The sequence below is a fragment of the Bos taurus genome, chromosome 1 (genome assembly GCF_002263795.3).
Source record: "Bos taurus isolate L1 Dominette 01449 registration number 42190680 breed Hereford chromosome 1, ARS-UCD2.0, whole genome shotgun sequence".
In the NCBI taxonomy this organism is placed as follows: Eukaryota; Metazoa; Chordata; class Mammalia; order Artiodactyla; family Bovidae; genus Bos; species Bos taurus.
Window position 1 is genome coordinate 80,008,527 of NC_037328.1, and position 19,584 is coordinate 80,028,110.

A 19,584-nucleotide genomic window follows, 5' to 3' on the forward strand; every position below is an offset into this window, starting at 1 on the left:
AAGCCACACTGATGATCTTGAAAAAGCCGAGACCCAAATTTGGATCTTTGGGCTCCAAGTTTAGGATTTCTTTCTATAATACTGTGCCAGACTCTCAACCAAGTATATTATTGTACATCAGCAGCTCTCAACCCTAGCTGCACATTAGAACAATTTATAGTACTTTAAAAATATGCCAATGACCAGGCCTCACTCCAGACCAATTAAACTAAAATCTGACCAATTAAACTAAATACTTTTGTATTAGTTTTTGTTTTTTTTTAATTTTCAAATAAAGCTATGGGTTTTTGAAATTATTTTTCACAGGATTAATTGCTTTGGCCAGATGCCCAGGCATGATATGGGCATGGACCCAGCTTCCTCTGTGAGCTTTTGTTATTGCTTTTTTCTGTGGAAGCTAACTCACCATATGGCATTGGGCGTGACATGTCACCTCTTGGGGTATCCTTTTTGTCCTCTGTCAAGTAAGACTGTCAAAGAGATCTACACAAACCTTTTCAACTCTTCTATCCCAAAACAGTCTTGGTGTTGCGTAGGCTGAAGTGAGGAGTGAATGGAAAGGATAGAAAGTGCTACTCGTTCCACAACCATGGCTATATGCCTGCATTTTTTATGCATTCCTCAGAGCCTGTGCCTACAGTAGGGCTTATGAAATCCCGGCTTTATATATTACTTGTGACATTTCAAGCAAACATAACTAAACTTTTTGATTAGTCGGAGAATAGATAGCAGGTGTCAGAATTTGTACAGCCGGTGCCTGGTGGATAAGAAGCCAAAAACACTCAGAGAGCGTGATGGGAAATGGAAGCCGCCACTTACATTCTTTGATTTGCAGCCCCGCAAGCAAGCAAGTGAGCATATGCTCAGGCTTATTATGTGAAAAGAGAGATTTGTTTCATATGTTTGAAACTGTTTTGAAATGCAAACAAAATAGAACAGAGTGCTTCACAGGCCTTCCTCCTACGCTGACCAGTTGCCTACTACACGTGGTCTGAGGCCTCTGAGGATAGATGGAGCCATCCGCCTGGGCCAGCCCATGACAGAACTAGCAGCAGGAAGCTCAGGGTCTTCTCCATGTGGTTTGAAAAAAGCAGAAGTGGAGAAAGCTGACCTTTCAGCCTTGCATAATCAGAGTGTTGCTATTGCAGGGAAGTCCAGTTTGGGAACCAAAGCTCATTCCTAACCCCTGCTTTTCGGGAAGCAGCCTGATGGGGTAATAGTAACTAATGTTTAACTAGGGCTGGACAGCTGACAAAGTACTTACTCTCCAATCCTCCTTTATTGTGACAGCAGCCTTGGGGGGTGTCATTACTATGACACTTAATGAATGAAGAGGTTGAGAGGGAGAACTTACATGACTTCCCTGAGATGGGTTAGATGAATGAAATAAAAGTCTGGACTGGAATCCAGCTCTTCCAACCCAAGACTAGTGCCCACCCCTGCTCAAGAGGCACTTAACCAGAATTTCCGGTGCAGGTTGGAAATATCAGTATATTTCCTCATTTCAAAGTGGGGCTGCCTGACCCCTGCAAGCCAGAGTTTTCAAACTTACCTTTCCTACTACTTCATCAGGGAGCTTGGACCCATGCCTGCCTTTCTCTCTGCCTTGGAGGCCCTTCCTCCACAGACTGGTTTATAACAATACTGACCCTGGCAAGTGGATGAAAACATTTTGTCTCCTCAGTTGCAGCTCATGTGTTGCTGTTGTAGGGGCCTTGGAAAAAAATATACCTCTATTTTTCTTAATTGAAAAAATAGCACAATTTGAACATTTTACATACACAAAAGTAAAATTGAAAGCACTCATTTTTATTGAGTGTAGTTTTATATTACCACTTCAGAGATAACCACTGTTAATACCCCGGTGATACCCTTCTAGGCCTTTTTGCACTTATGTATTTACCTTTTATGTAAATATTATATAAAACAGCTAGATAATTTCATTGCAGTTATCTCATTGTGTTTATACACTCAAAAATTCATATATATGCATGTAGACACATATATGCATCTTTTTAATGAGCAGGGAGGGGTAGGTTGGGAGAAACAACTTTCCGATTAGCCAAATTCTAACTATTAATGTTAAAATGCTGGTATAGTTCCCCAGAACTTACTTTTTAGACTATATATTAATAAGGCTCTGGCCCCACATTCATGCTTTAGCTCATTCATTCATTCATTATCTATTATATACCAGGCTTTATATTGGGCCCTTTACATACATTATCCTTAATATTCATGTGAGCTCTGTAAATTAAAGACTATAATCTTCACTTTACATTTGAGGAAACCTGAACTCAGAGACTAATTCCCCAAGATTTCACAGCCAGTAAGGAAGTGAACTGGGATTTGAACCCAAATACACCTAACTTCAGAGCCGTGCCTAAAGCATTGCTCTAATTGGAAGCATGTACAGGGAGCTGCAATCTGGAGTGAAGGATATTCCATGGTATCCTGGGAAGCTTTGAGCTGGATGGTGGAGGATAAATGAGATGACCAGGTGAGGAATGAGTGGGGCATGTGTGATGGCGTTGAGGCCCAGATGGGTGTGGCGTGCTTCCAGAATGATCTGCCTCAGGCTGGTATGAGATGAAGCTGGACAGGCAAATCAGCGCTAGATCAAAAAGGGCTCATCAGCCAGCCCAGTAGCAGATGCTTTGCCCTGCAGGCACAGTGAAGCCACATGGACACGTCTGTGTTTTAGAAAATCAAATTTGGCAGAAGATTGCTAAATGGTATGAAATGGGGGCCAAGGAAATCAGTTAGGATTCAGTAGCAATAGTCCGGATAAGAACGTTTAAATTAATTGACTGAGGAGAAACAGAGGGTTTCCAAAACATAGGAATCAGAATAAATAAGATTTAGGGGAGAAATTGACAAGCCAGGTTTGAGATGTTTGAGTTCAAGGTCCTCGAGTCTTGCAGGGGAACAATCTATTGGATGCCTTGGTTGTACTGTACATTGACCATTAGGTTTTTGGCAAGCCTTGGACATTCTGCCTCATTATTGAATCAGCCACTTGGGTGTGTTCTGTAAGGTTTAGTTGAATTTCCCATGCCCCTTATGCAACTCTTAACAGTCTGTTATCTTGGATTCCTACAACTGGAAATAGATTGTACGTTTTTTATCCTTTTATAAGAACACTTGTCAAAGGAGGGGAAAACAACTTGTTTTGGTAATTTCTTCTTAATTCAAAATTTTATATTTATTGATTAATTTTGTCAAATCTGTTTAAGATACTGCAGATCCCATCATTGAGTACAAGCCTTATCTCAATATTTCCATGTTACTATTACTTACTTTTTAGGAAACTGAATCAAGAGTTTATGATTCTTAAATTAAGCTGAGCTGAAGAAATTATATCAGCTTTTACCTAACTATGACATTTATACTTTAAACCAAAAAACAATATGTCTCAGAGTCCCAAATATGATATTTTCTGGGAAAGTTTAATACTATTATTGAATCTTTAAAAGAGTACAACTGGGAGTAACCTTAGAAATCAAGTTACTATTCTCCAGTATTATACAGTGGATAAGCAAGGCCCGTAAGGGAAAAATCATTACAGCAGGTCAGTGATGTGCTGGGAACTTTGTCTCCTGGCTGCTGATTTAGTTAAATGACAAGGACCGTTACCCGAGTGTGATGAATCCATTCATGTCTTTCAGGTGGCTCCTTCTCTCTCATGCTCTGTGCTTCTCCTTGTTGAAGGCCTCAGCCCACATTGTGGAGCTTAACAACATGTTCGGCCAGATCCAGTCTCCTGGCTATCCGGACGCCTATCCAAGTGATTCAGAGGTGACTTGGAATATCACTGTTCCAGAGGGATTTCGAATCAAGCTTTACTTCATGCACTTCAACTTGGAATCCTCCTACCTTTGTGAATACGACTATGTGAAGGTGAGATCCTGATGTTCCCTTGCCGTGGCCGGTTCTCTACTGGAGAATCTGCTGAGAGTTAGAGGAACCTAGATGAATTAGATCATGCGTTTGCCCCGCAGGCTGGCAGTCCAGTGAGGGAGACATACAGTATCATAACATGATAAATGAAGGTTGCGGGTGGTACACTAGGAGCAGGTTGAGTAGGAAGACCTAGAAAAGATCTTAAGGGAAGATGAAGTTGGCAACGTGTTACTCAAATACAGCCTTCCCTTTGCCTTTCTGTTCTCAAAGTCGAACATTTCTGCTAACCTCTGCTCCAATGTCACCTTTAATTCAACAAGCAAAAGAGACTCCAGAGTAAGCTATCATTATATCCAAAGCTGAGGCATTAGAAAGCATTGTCCAGTTCCCTAGGCAATGATCAAGGTAATAGAAGTGTAGAGTATGCCACAGGGGAAATAAGAGGTGAGGCTGGAAGGTTGGATTGGAGTGAGGTCCTGAAGGGCTTTGAATGTAATGCTAAAAAGTTTGGATTTTATTAACAAAGAGTATGGGCAACAGTAAGGGGTCATCACAGAAAATGGAAGTGACAATGGATGTAAAAAACAAAGGAAAGACGAGCAGGAAATGATTACAGCATCAAACAACAATTTCTCAGAATTTAGAAAGAATCCACAAGCAATGCCATAGATATGAAGCTGTTTTCTTTTAAAAGTGGAGCTAAGAAAGGTCAAAGTACTTCTGAGAAATGACACATATTACAGTTATATCTGGTTCAAAAAGAGGTGAAGACCTAAAACCTACTTATAACCTCTCTCTGGCTTCTTGGAAGAAGCTCTTATTAAACCACTCTAGCATAAATTTCCTATATTTTTGGTTAGTATAGTTTCATTTTTCTACAGCTGTAATTCAGTAAGAATTAACCTGGTATTAACCAGAATGTTTGATCATCAGCAAAGAAGTGAGTTGGCAAGGTGCTTACACTTATAATCTCATTCAACCTTTAAAACAATCCTATGAGATAGGTTTACTATCCCATTTAGAGGCAAAGACACAACCCCAAGAAGGTGAAGCAACTCACCCAAGATTGTACAGCTAGTAAATGATGGATCAAGATTCCAAATCCATGTCTTATGACTTTCATTCTTTTGGCTCCTCCAAACTGCTCACAAGCTGTACTCCACTGAGCCCTAGGATACTGCAGAGGCTGACAAGAGCACTGGGGTGGGGGCCGGGAAAGCCTGGTAACTGGGGCTGTGAACTCCTACCCTGATTAACTCATTTTGAATGGTGAGTGTTGCTGATTACATATGTTGGATATGCATCAAGTATCCCATTTAAAGCAAATTTTCTGTGACTAAAAACTTTCTAAAATTGGTCCTCCATGGCACAGTTTTTCAATTTTAGCACTATTGACATTTTGAGCCAGATAAGTATTTGCCGAAGAAAGCTATTCTGCAAATTATAGGATGTTTAGCAGCATCCCTGGCTTCACTTACTGGATGTCAATAGCACTCACATTCCAGTTGTGACAACCAAAAATGCCTCCAGCAGTTATCAATAGCCCCAGAGGAGCAAAAACTCCACATGTGAGAACCATTGCTCTCTCTCTGCTGCTGCCCATCTTTGAATGTCCTGTGCTAGGAACTGTGAGAATTTAAGGACCTAGAAATCTAGTCCATTACCAAAAGAGATGAGCCTAGAAAAAGAGCCATTGCACAAGGTGGAAAAGAGTAATGATGATAAAAGACTGACAAAGAAAGAATGAGAAATGTTGAAACTATCTGCTCTCAGAGATGATGTGGCCTGGTAATCTAGATCAAATACAGTTTCTATAAATTCATTGCAAATGGAGCCAACTTCCCAGAGTCACAAGGAGCAAACAGGGAGTATTCACCAAGGCCCTAAGTGTTCATCATCGTAAATTGAAATTTCTAACAAACAGGCTAGTTATGTCTTCTAAGATATAATCTAGCCTCTGGAAGAACCAAACTCCAGGATCCCAGATGTATTATGGGTAAGGGGCATTTGGTTAGCAGAATCCCCCAGCCCATTCCCCTAGCTAATGCTGGCTGTACCACCATTGTATTCTCAGATATTTAGGTTGGAAAGTGAACTTAGCAGAAGGAAAATGACCAAACATTGCTTAATACAAGAGTAAATTCCATGGATTTAGACAAGGCTAGATGTGAACTTCCTAACTGCTTTTTATCTACTTTCAAACATGTCAAACATCTAGAAATTTTGCCAGTGGAAACATTTGCCTTTATTAGTAATTGAGGCTTCAAGACCACAGAAAATTGCAATTTTTTTTTCTTTAGCTATGACAATGACTTTGTTTTTCATTATTTCCCATCCCTCCACTGCAAGAATTCACTCTCAATTCATTTGCAATTGTTTTTTTTTTTTTTTTCTAACAAGTTTTCCTATTATTGAGACAGAGGTCAAGTCTGACCTTGTTAGGACACCTCTGGGGCTTCCCTGGTGGCTCAGCTTGTAAAGAATCTGCCTTCAGTACAGGAGGCCTGGGTTTGATCTCTGGATTGGCAAAAACCCCTGGAGGAGGGCATGGCAACACACTCCAGTATTCTTACCTGGAGAATCCTCATGGACAGAGGAGCCTGGTGGCCTATAGTCCGTGGGGCCGCAAAGAGTAGAACACAACTGAGTGACTAAGCACAGCATGGCACAGGACTCCACTACCAAGATGATAAACACACAACAGAGGACGCAGCCCATTCCTTTGCTCCCAAATAAGTGGATTCTCCTGACAAGATAGATTAAGGGGTTGACATTGGCTATTTTGTAATGGAAACACACACACACACACTGTACTTTTCAAGGGCCACAACAGAATATGAAGACCTCTTCTGACCCTGAATTAGGGACACTGGAATACATAGATGCCCAAAGCTTGGCTTTTCTGGCTGGAGAATATTTTGGAGACTAATTGATGATTTCTATTCAGGGTGATATGACACCTTCCTGAAAATTCAAGGACATGGGACTAGGCCCTCTGGAAGGCAGCATGCTCTGGGTCCTTGCCTGGAGTTTGGGAACTTCCTGTTCTGGTCCCAGATCTGCCACTAACTCCCGAATGATCTGGAGTGGACAAGACGATAATTTAGCACTCTCTGCTCCAAAATTAGACCTCTGAGCATAGCAAAGAATCAGTCTGGGTGAGACAACACAGAGTTTGAGCCACCTATCTGAAGTGCCCGACAGTTTTCCCAATTCCTTTAGAAGGGATTAACATATTGGACAGAGAGGTATTTCTTTCCTCGGGCTTACACAGCTCTCTTCCTTCCAGAATGCTGTCCAGCATCATCACTGGCCCCTCTTCAGAAGTTTTAGCAGCCATGGGGCCTGAGTAGGCCTTCCTACTGCACCCTGATCGGCTGTCAACTGATGCTCACATGGAGACAGGCCCAGTGCCCTTGCTCACACGCCCCTGGCAGAGTTCCCCTCCTAGACTCAAGACTTATGGAATGTCAGACTGCAGAGGGCCGCTGGAGACCCACCTAGACCCACGTTGTTGTTATTGTTTTTCAAATACTTTCTGCCCCGTGGACGTTTTTCTCCTTAGAAATCCTCTAGTAGTCCTGATTCAGGAAACAGAAGTGGGGCTGTTGGGGCTGAAGATGGCTCAGAAGCTCACTCTGCTCACTTAGTCTTCTTGGTCCCCCTGAAGGTCACAGCTTGTAGGAATTACAGTCTGTATGCATGCATGGGCACATGCTAGATTGCTTCAGTTGTATCAGACTCTTTGCAACTCTATAGATTGTAGCCCTCCAGGCTCTTCTGTCCATGGGATTTCCCAGGCAAGAATACTGGGGTGGGTTGTCCTGCCCTCCTCTAGGGGATCTTCCCAACTCAGGGACTGACCCCTCGTCTCTTCATCTCCTGCACCAGCAGGCAGGTGCTCTACGACTCGCACCACCTGAAAGTCAAAGTGAAGCTTGCTCAGTTGCATCTGACTCTTTGAGACCTCGACTATACAGTCCATGGAATTCTCCAGGCCAGAATACTGGAGTGGGCAGCCTTCCCCTTCTCCAGGGGATCTTCCCAACCCAGAGATCAGACCCAGGTCTCCCGTATTGTGGGTAGATTCTTTACCAGCTAAGCCACAAGGGAAATCCAAGAATACTTGAGTGGGTAGCTCATCCCTTCTCCAGTGGATCTTCCCAACTCAGAAACTGAATCAGGGTCTCCTGCATTGCAGGTGGATTCTTTACCAACTGAATTATCAGGGAAGCCCAACTGGGAAGCCCCAGTTACAGCTTAAATACTCCCTAAGTTCTCAATTCAGGTACAAGACTAGTATTTCCATCTGAGAACTCAGAAGCTTTCAAACCCAGAAGTCTTCCACATATAGTTGAACCCAATTGAATTTTTCAAATTGCATTCTCTCCCTAACCCTCTGCCCCCAGGATATGTGGATTTTCTGGCTATGAATGAGAAAGAGGCTCTTCCCTTCTCATCTGAATGAAGCCTGAGCCTGCTGGTTATATCACCCTCAGATAAGTCAATACGGCTTTACAAACTTCTGTTCTTTCATTTGTTCCATGAGGAGTAAGATGAGATGATCCCTAAAGTCCTGAAAATTCCAGAATTTTAATCTTAATTCTCCTTTCCAGGGCTTTCCAGATGACCTCACTAAATCCTCATTATCCTAGGTAGGATAATGCCAGAAAATAATAATATGGTACAACAGCCACTTCTCCAAGTTCCTTGGCCATAAGCACTCTGGTAAGAGACCACAGTCTGCTGGAGTTGCCTTAGTGACACATCATTTAAAGAGAACTTGTAAATATATCATTCTAGTGCTGTTCTTTTTCCACGGGACTGTGAATATCACATATTTCCTTCCAGTGAGATAATACTCCTGTCCTGGGGATCTTTCACTCTGTGACTGAATTCCCCTGGCAGGCCTGGGAGTGGGAGTAAAGGACCCTCCAGTTCACAGGAATCCTTTCTTCCCAGCCACAGTTCCACAGACTGCCCTTCCCATCCTGGCCCATCAGGGTCATGATGACGGAATTGCTGACACTGCACATCAGCAGCTTGAAGAAGAGCAGGACCCCAAGGCTGTGGTCCAGATACTCTCACTTTATGAAAATTCCTCTCCAGCCTAATCTCCCACAGTCCTTGGTCTTCAAGGCTCATGAGCATCTGCACGATAGTATTTGCCTCCTTGGAATGTGGCTGCAATGTATGGACTCCTGCAGTGCACAAACAAGCGTAGGAGTCCCATCTGGTTAATGCCACAGACGAGGGGCAGAGCACAGACATGGGCCAGGGAACAGGAGGCCTGGATTCTTGTGGCCATTCTCTATAACTAAGAAACCCTGGGCAAGGGATTCCTTTCTCACATAAAGGAGTTAAGCCAGATGGTCTCTAAGGCTCATCTAGCCCTGATAGTCTATGTATCAAAGACCCCAGGAATCATGGTTCAACTTCATGATCATCACACTGAAGCCCAGGGAAGGGCAATTCTTGGGCCAAGGTCACACTAGGACCAGAATTTATATCTCAAAACATTCAGTCTTTTTTTCCTTTAAAAATATTAAGTCATAGTGAAATCCCCCATCATATGGATGCTTACGCTTTTAAGTGTAATGTAACACAAGTGTTGTATGGATGTGAGAGTTGGACTATAAAGAAAGCTGAGTGCCGAAGAATGGATGCTTTTGAACTGTGGTGTTGGAGAAGACTCTTGAGAGTCCCTTGGACTGCAAGGAGATCCAAGCAGTCCATCCTAAAGGAAATCAGTCCTGAATATTCATTGGAAGGACTGATGCTGAAGCTGAAACTCCAATACTTTGGCCACCTGATGTGAAGAGCTGACTCATTTGAAAAGACCCTGACGCTGGGAAAGATTGAGGGCAGGAGGAGAAGGGGATGACAGAGGATGAGATGGTTGGATGGCATCACCGACTCAAGGGACATGAGTTTGGGTAGGCTCCAGGAGTTGGTGATGGACAGGGAGGCCTGGAATGCTGCAGTTCATGGGGTCGCAAAGAGTCGGACACGACTGAGCGACTGAATGGAACTGAAGGCAAATATTGTCTATAATCAAACTTAATCTCTTAAATACAGTAGGGCACTGTCTTTTAGAATGTCCAGAAGAGACTTTTTTTTTTCAGAAATGCAACCAATTATGGTTCCTTTAATTGAGCATCAGGTGAAGTAACTGATTTGTGCTGAGAAAGGAGCCCTGGAGCTATACTTACTACAAAAGGTACTCAGAAATCAGAACCACCAAGGGAACAGCAGATTGACACATCCTATTTTCGAGTTCACTTCATGGCATCTGTTCATTGGAAAAGGAGATAATAAAAACCTACATTTGGCTTTTATTCTCTTTCTCTCTTTTTCCTTCTCTTGTTGAATGCATACAACTCAACTGGCAACTGTTAAATGCTCTTATGATGTAACACCATTTTTCTCCTCTTAATCCTATATTCTTGATATATTCAACATTTTTTCCCCATTCTCTTCACTTTAGCCCCTTGTTCCAATTCTTGTTCTTCTCACCTAGTTTATTATAATAGCCTCCTAAATGTCTACCAGCAGTCAGTCTCTCCCCATCCAATCCTCCGCTACATGTGTCCAGAGAAATGTTCTTAAATACTGCTTTGATTTTGCCACCCTCAAAACCTTTCAACGGTTCCCCACTGTCTATAGAATGAAGTCCAAGAATTCTATTGAAATCCTACTGTAAGTTGGACACTGCACCAAAGACGGGGCCCATGAAGATGAGTAAAACAGTACCTGCCCTACAGGAACTCACAGTTTCATAGTATTTCATGAGACAAGTATATAATTAATAAGCTAAAGCCAGGAAGAGGAACACAAGAGTATGAGGCAGTATATATGCTGTAAAGTGGTCATTTCTGGAGGTTCAAAAAAGGCTTTGGAAATGGTTGATGTTTGAGATAAGTCTTGAAGGATAAATAGGAATTTAACAATTTCTATTTAACAATTCTCTAAATACCTTGATCTCCCTAAGCATTGGTTTTTTAATTATACCAAAAAAAAAAAAAAAGGACTTAATAATACAGTACCTTCCTCAAAGGTTATATGAGGATTTAAGTGAAATGATGGCTCTGAGTGGAATCAATACTGTGAAAAGGCAAACATGTTCAATGGTTTGGAGATCAGGGCCTAGAGCCAGTCAGACCTAGAGTCAGGTCCCATCTCCACTGCTGCTGCTGCTGCTGCTAAGTTGCTTCAGTTGTGTCCGACTCTGTGCGACCCCAGAGACGGCAGCCCACCAGGCTCCCCCGTCCCTGGGATTCTCCAGGCAAGAACACTGGAGCGGGTTGCCATTTCCTATCTCCACTACTTATGGTAAAATAGGGATAACAATAATGCCTGTCTCCTGGGCTTATTATTGTGAACGCCAAGTGAGGTAGATGCTGTATTTGCATGTGTCCAATGCCTATGTAATGAGCTCAGTAAGTACTGTTTCAGTGGTGATGATGGCAAGGGTGTGAGTACTGAAGCACCAGCTGATACTATCGGATGCTCAGTGAGTGTCAGTTTCCTCATCTCCTCTAACACTAACTGGTTGCCTATGACCTTGCTCAAGTCACTGAGTTTCTCAGTTTATGGGAAAGTACTTTGAACAGACTGATCAAATGCAAGAGGCTGTTTATTTCTTCTGTGTGTTCACCTTGTAGTAACACAAGTTTATGGCAACGTCAACTAAAAAATATAATTACAACCTGAAAACAGGGAGCTATTTTCTTTGGTGGGAATGTTTAGGACTCCAAGCTCGGGAGGCAGCGTCTCAGTAGCTCTGAGAAAACTGTTCCAAAGTCCAACTATATACTGGTTTACAACAAACGGAGCAGGCAATCTGAACATCCAAGATCAGATTTCAAGTTAAGGAATTTAGTGTTCTATATATGGGAAGATACAAGCCTCTGGGCTCAGTGAATTCATTCCTTTCATATGCACCTCTGCTCTGGGGGGAGGGGTGGGGGCGCAAACCCTGTTTTCTTGTTCACCTTAAGGAGTGGCAGATGGCTGCTTCTTGCCTTCCCCCAACTCCTTAGCAATCACGGTAGAGGGTTGACAGCATCTGTTGGATACCAGTTTTGGGAGCCCTCATTCACATTTGGAGGCCAGAAATCAACAATGGCTATGATATTTCCTGTTTATTGATATGGCAGGAGATATTTTCATTTCACAGCACTTTCTAATCTATTACTTTATTTGATGCTCATGGACTAGGGAGAGTCAGAATTATTACACCTAATTTACAGGAAAGGAAGCTGAGCATCAAGAGCTTAAGTGCATTCGTCTAGGACTTTATAGCAAAGCCAGATCTCAATCCCTGGTCTTCTTACTCCCAAGTTAAGATTGGGTCTCTCTGTTTGGACTTTCTCAGAACAGGTTTTATCCTGAACGGAGTATCAGGATTTTTATATGCTTCCTGGGTTACAAGAGAAATTTAGTAAAATTTTGTAAAACTGTGGGACCTTGAGGGTCCCTATGTTGTCCAGGTTTTGTTAAAGAACTTTTTCTCTTATCCTGACTTTGTGAGGAAAAATATATATATATTTTTTTGGAAAAAAATATTTTATAAAAATAAGAGGAAATGGACTCTGTGCTATGAAGGATGGAAAGTGCTTGATTTATTTGTTTGTGGTACACAAGTTCTAACAGTAAACTCAAGGTCATTGCATGGACTGTCAGCCTCATGAACTCAGGGCCTGTGTCTGTGTTTGTTTCTTGTAGTGAACACAGTCCTGGGGGGCAGAACAGGAAAAAGCATGGGTCTCCTGGTGGTGAGCATAAAGGAAAGGGCTCTGGTTTAGAGGTGAGCCACTGACTCCTGCCGAGACATTGGCAAGTCACCTGTCTGTTCTCAGCCTCAGTTTCTCCATCTGCTCAATGAGGAAATTGGACTGGCTGGCCTCTCCCAGTCCTTCCAGTCCTGATTCTCCTTTCACAAGCCTCGCTGGGTCAGTCTACACCCTGCTGTATAATTGAGAGATAAGTCCCTCTCATGGCCCTGCTCCAAGACTGACTCCTCTGACCCCCAGCTCCTAATTTCTGTGCAGTGCTCTGTGTTTACTCTGAACATGCCCTCGACCTTCAACTACTGATGCAGCTCTGCTCATTCTCTGGGAGTAGATAGGAGGCCTTGCCCCTGAAGGAAAAGAAGAATGAGCAAATGTTTCTCATGAGTTTCAATGGTATTGCCTAGTGGAATTCCTCCACTCCAGAGATGCCCGGTTCCCAAATCCATTCTAGTTGATTCAGAAGAATCAGGAAGTGAAAATGAGCTTCAGAAACAGTGTGACAAAGTCTTATTTTATGCAGGAGATACAAGCAGCACAGCTTTGGGAGTGATGAAAAACAGGAGGATGGTCCCGGCTCTGAGGCAGAAAATGCGGGCAAGAGTGAGGTGGAATGCTCTGGAGTGCCCTGGTGTGCAAATCTGTGAGTGTAAGTGTACACAGGCTGCTCTCAGACACACCTTAGTAAAAAGCAGAGCGTGAGTTTACTTTGGGGTGCTTATACAAGAAAAAGGGAAGTATTCATTTATTCAATAAATCTTCACTGAATGCCTACCATTTACTAGCACTTGGAGTATAGCAGTAATTAAGACAGAAATGTTTATTGGCACTGCTTACATTACACTGGGGGGAACAGACAATAAACACTAAACACAATCCAAAGCTAATTATATAGTGAGTAGTAAGATATGGAAAAGGAAATGGCAACCCACTCTAATATTCTTGCCTGGGAAATTCCATGGACAGAGGAGCCTGGCGAGCTATATAGTCTATGGGGTTGCAAAGAGTTGGACCTTAATTAGCAATTAAACCACCACCACCAGTAAGGTAATAGGCAAATAAATGAAATAGAGCAGGGTAAAGAAGGGTGAGTGTTACGACTGAAATGTGTTGGTCAAGGCAGTCCTAGATGAAAGGGTGATATTTGAGCAAAGACGAAGAAACTGAGGAAGTCAGCCATGTGGCTTTCAGGGAAAAGCTCTCAACCAGAGAACAGCCAGGGCTTTAGAGGGAAAATGCCTAGTGTATTTGAAGAATGGCAAGGAAGGCTGGCTTCCCTGATATCTCAGTTGGTAAAGAATCTGCCTGCAATGCAGGAGACCCCAGTTCAATTCCTGGGTCGGGAAGATATACTGGAGAAGGGATAGGCTACCCACTCCAGTATTCTTGGGCTTCCCTTGTGGCTCAGCTGGTAAAGAATCCACCTGCAATGTGGGAGACCTGGGTTCGATCCCTGGGTTGGGAAGATCCCCCGGAGAAGGGAAAGACTACCCACTCCAGTATTCTGGCCTGGAGAATTCCATGGACTGTATAGTCCATGGGGTCTCAAAGAGTTGGACACAACCGAGTGACTTTCACTTTCAAGGAAGGTTGTGTGGCTGGAGCACAAGGGAGAGGGGTAGAAGATGAAGACAGAGGTACACCTGGGAGCTGGATCGCCTCGGGGCCTGGGAAATAAGGGCCCTGCTGAATGCTCACAGGCAATGGCAGACTTTACTAGCTGCTTTTCTGCCCATGTGCCATTTGACCTCCTGACTCTTAGAGGATAGAATGAAGTTCCACCTAGTAGTATGTTTGTGAAAACTGAGCTGGAACCCAGCAGTGTACTTATCATAATCAGCAACTGAGTCTGGACTGGGGGGTGGACTGGGAGGGCAGACAGGAGCCTGCTCTTCACCACTCCAATATTCTAGAAGTTAGTAAACTCAACTGCAGAGATAATGGTAAAATTTTAGAATTGTTAGGAGGTGATGAGTTTGAGTCTGAGTGAACTCCGGGAGTTGGTGATGGACAGGGAGGCCTGGCATGCTGCGATTCATTGGGTCACAAAGAGTCGGACACGACTGAGCGACTGAACTGAACTGATGAGTTTTTACATAATTTATTTCTTTTTAATATAATTTATTTAACTGTAAGTTTATAAAACTGAATCTTTCATAATGGCTGTGTCTAACAAAAGCATAGCAAAAATCCCTGAGAAGTGACAGCTGGTCCCTATAGGTTGATATGAGCCAGCTTCAGGGCATGTGCTGGGGAGAGGTTGAAATAACACATATCAGTGGTAGGGTGGTGGCCAGAACCCAGGTCTTTAGGTCCCTATTCCAGGGACCTTAAAATTTTCCCTGCGAAGATTTGAGGATGTACTTTCAGGCAGGTGCAGGGCAGAGTCCTGGGCGATGTCCCTCTAATGAGTGACACACCAGCTTACACATTCCTGGAAAGTGCCTGGTGACGCTGGCCCGCGGCAGGTCCCTTCTCTCTGCTAGGCACTTACTTAATCACTGCTTTCACCCCAGTGCTGACTGCGACTGACTTGGAGCCAGGCTGCCTCTGCCATAGAAGAACACAACAAGGCTTTGTTTTTGCCTGTCCCCAGGCTATTTTCCTGCCCCTGAACCACTTGGGGCTCAGCCTCCCAGTCCCAAAGGAGATTTGCATGTGAATAGGCCTGTCTCTGAAGTCACAGAAGGGGTGTGTGGAGAGTCTAAGCCATTCACAGGCCAATGAGAGTAAAGTCCTTCCTGGCCCCCCTTCCCAGCCATGACTCCCAGACGATTCGGCCCACACCCCCAGCCCTGCCACACTGAGATGCTGGGCACCGCCAGTTTCCCACCTGCGGGATGCCTGCTTCCCACGCTGGAGGTTACCCCTCCCCAGCCAGCTCTTTCTTCTCCCCATGCTCTGCTGCCTGGAGACCATCTCCTTTTCTGCCCAGGGCCCTCCTGGCAAATGGGCAATCCTTCCTGGTAGCAGTGGGATTCCTGGATTCTAAGGACCTGCCAGCGTGTCTAGGCCCTCACACTGTGAGTGGCGTCCAGTACTGATGTCCAGTAATTGTATGTGCACAATACATACCTTGCTAGGGTTAGGGGGTTCCCCTATCTCCATTAAGAGGTTCTTACTTGAACTAACAAATATATAAGAACACTTTACTGGGACTCTCAATAGAGCTGGGCCTTGACAGTGGCTTCACCATTATGTGGCCATGTGACTTTCAACCAGGTACTTCACTTCTTTGAGCTCAGTTTCCTCATCTAAGAGAGGAAAAAGATAGCTTTAAAATCCTTTCTATGTCTGATCTGCTATGGTCTTGTAATTCCAGTTATTGAACCAGGGCTGACTCATGTCAGGACATTTAGGTTTTGTCTTAGGTCTGCTATTCCCAGGCTATGTGAACTTGGAGATTCATATCACCAGTCTGGTTCAGAAACTACAATCTACCTGAAGTACATTCATTACAAGACTACCTAAAGAGGGTTGAAAATACCCTGTCAACTGGAAATCCACATGGAAAGTAGGAGTGGATTATTTCTATTGAGATCCAACCAGTCCATTCTAAAGGAGATCAGCCCTGGGTGTTCTTTGGAAGGAATGATGCTAAAGCTGAAACTCCAGTACTTTGGCCACCTCATGTGAAGAGTTGACTCATTGGAAAAGACTCTGATGCTGGGAGAGATTGGGGGCAGGAGGAGAAGGGGACGACAGAGGATGAGATGGCTGGATGGCATCACCGACTCGATGGACGTGAGTCTGAGTGAACTCTGGGAGATGGTGATGGACAGGGAGGCCTGGCGTGCTGCGATTCATGGGGCTGCAAAGAGTCGGACACGACTGAGCGACTGAAATGAACTGAGCTACTACTATTACTGCTAGTGGGCTTCCCCAATAGCTCAGCAGGTAAAGAATCTGCCTAGACATGCAGGAGACATAGGAGATGTGGGTTTGATCCCTGGGTCAGGAAAATCCCCTGGAGGAGGAAATGGTAACCCCCTCCAGTATTCTTGCTGGGATAATCCCATAGACAGAAGAACCTGTTGGGCTACAGTCCACAGAGTTGTGAAGAGTTGGACACAACTAAAGGACTAAGCCCGCACTACTAGTTTAATTATTATTAATATAAAATATAATAATATATAAAATATATAATATAATAATATATAAATATAATAAAATATAAACTATAATAATATAAAATATTTAATTATTAAGTACTTTAATTATTATTATCATTATTATTTTATAGCCAAATGACTTGGTCAGGACTGAAGTAACAACCTACAGCCCCTCTCAAATATGGCCAACTTGAGTCTTAACCACACCAGCTGTGCTATTTTTACTTACGTGGCTTTCAAGAACTTCTGAAATACAACACATACACACATCTCCTTTTTTTTTTTTTTAGTCCCAGGTTCTTGTCTAGCATCTGGTATTTTTAATTTGCTCCTTCTCATGGTCTTTGGGCTTCTCTGGTGGCTCAGTTGGTTAAGAATCTGCCTGTAGTACAGGAGACCTGGGTTCGATCCCTGGGTTGGGAAGATCCCCTGGAGAAAGGAAAGGTTATCCACTCCAGTATTCCAGCCTGGAGAATTCCATGAACTGTATAGTTCATGGGGTCACAGAGAGTCGGACATGACTGGGTGACTTTCACTTTCACTTTCATGATCTTTAACTGCAGTTTGGGCAGCTGAGTAAAGCAGTAACATTGGGCTGTTGCCCCTGGCCCAGTCCCTGGAATCAGGAGTTCTGGGTCCAGGGCTGTCACTGAAACACTGGCCTAAATTCACACACCTAGAGAAATCCTTTGAAACCCAGGACAGTAAGGGGGAGGTCTCTAGACTTAATATTATTCTCTTGTGGATATAAGCTGTCAGAGATCCTTTAAATTACTCTGGTCCTCTCGTATAAAATTAGGAAAATATCTTCACTGTGTCACCCACCTCCCAGGACCATTAGGAAGCTTGTAAAGTACAGAGAGTCAAAGAGACCTAAGGTGCCACCTGTCAGATGAGGAGGCCGTGTGGCGAGGGCTCCCTCGGTTCCCTTCCCACCCCATTAACCTGTGATCTGGGGGCCTCATAAAAAGAGAGGTCTGTGTTGCTAGCTCCAGCGAGGTTAGGAATGAAGGAGTGGAACCAGAAAACAAGGCATCCAGGAATGGTTCCAATCTCTTAATTCTTCTTCAAATGTATGAAATTACCCACACTCCACTTATCTGGGAGTCCAGAAAGATGTCACCTCAGTTGGCTCAGTCTTAGTGCTCCTGTTTTTCTCTCTGATTTACTGAGTGCTGACTATATTTCAGATAACTATCTACATAGTTTACATATATGTTCACCAAGTCCTCTGATTTATAAATACTATTATTTTCACTATTTTACAAATGAGAAAAACCTATTTACAGAGCATTTCCAATTTGTAGGGCTGTCATAATAAATTACCATTAACCTAGTGGTTATATCATTCATAAATAAATAAATATATAGCGATTTCTTCTGTCACAGTTCTGGAGGCCAGAAGTCTGAAATTAAGGTGTCAGTGGAGCCATGTGACCTCTGAAGGTAACAGCACACTCTGAATATCTGCCTAAATTAAGCCTGAATAGCTCTTCAAGGGCCCAGAGAAGATGTCAAAGGGGCTCAAGGATGTAGCTTGGGAACACTGACAAGCAAATTTCTGAGGTATTTGGACTTATACCACAGCCTTTTTGAAAAAAAAAAATGAGGTAGAGTTGATATACAGTTGTAGTTCAGTCACTCACTCATGTCCCAACTCTTTGTGACCCCAAAAACTGCAGCACGCCAGGCCTCCCTGTCCTTCACCATCTCCTAGAGCTTGCTCAATTCATGTCCATTGCGTCGGTGATGCCTTCCAACCACCTCATCCTCTGTCACCCTGTTCTCCTCCTGCTTTCCCAGCATCAGGGTCTTTTCCAATGAGTTGGCTCTTCCCATCAGGTGGCCAAAGTATTGGAGCTTCAACTTCAGCATCAGTCCTTCCAATGAATATTTAGGGTTGATTTCCTTTAGGATTAACTGGTTTGATCTCTTGCAGTCCAAGGGACTCTCAAGAATCTTCTCCAACACCATGGTTCAAAAGCATCAGTTCTTTGGCATTCAACCTTCTTTATACATTATTATGTAAGTTACAGGGGTACAACATGGTGATTCACAATTTTTTAAAGTTAAATACCACTTATAGTTATCATTAAACATTAGCTATATTCCCTGTGTTGTACAGTGTATGCTTGTAGCTTACTTATTTATACATAATAGCTCCTTCCTCTTAATCCCCTACTCCCATCTTGTCCCCACCCTCTCCTCTCTCTACTGGTACCCACTGGTTAGTTCTCTGTATCTGTGAGTCTGTTTCTTTTTTGTTATATTCGTCAATTCATATTATTTTTTAGATTCCACATATAAGGGATATCACATAGTAGTGGACAGCCATTTTTGTTCACCTTGTGTTTTGTGTGTGTGTGTGTATATGAAGAAAGCCCTGCTTTTATTTTTTTTTTTAATTTTATTTTATTTTTAAACTTTACAATATTGTATTGGTTCTGCCATATATCAAAATGAATCCGCCACAGGTATACATGTGTTCCCCATCCTGAACCCTCCTCCCTCCTCCCTCCCCATACCATCCCTCTGGGTCGTCCCGGTGCACCAGCCCCAAGCATCCAGTATCGTGCATCGAACCTGGACTGGCAACTCGTTTCATACATGATAGTATACATATTTCAATGCCATTCTCCCAAATCATCTCACCCTCTCCCTCTCCCACAGAGTCCAAAAGACTGTTCTATACATCAGTGTCTCTTTTGCTGTCTCGTTTACATGGTTATCGTTACCATCTTTCTAAATTCCATATATATGTGTTAGTATACTGTATT

The 19,584-nt window shown here is 43.2% G+C and overlaps 1 protein-coding gene across 4 annotated transcripts in view; it reads left to right on the forward strand.

The window, feature by feature from the left end:
• MASP1 (MBL associated serine protease 1) overlaps positions 1 to 19,584 on the forward strand; it is a 67,905-nt gene that overhangs the window by 2,217 nt on the left and 46,104 nt on the right. For all 4 annotated transcript variants that reach the window (XM_005201484.5, XM_015471853.3, NM_001076968.1 and 1 more), the window contains 1 exon segment: positions 3,669 to 3,900. In XM_005201484.5, the coding sequence (XP_005201541.1) occupies positions 3,669 to 3,900 (232 nt within the window).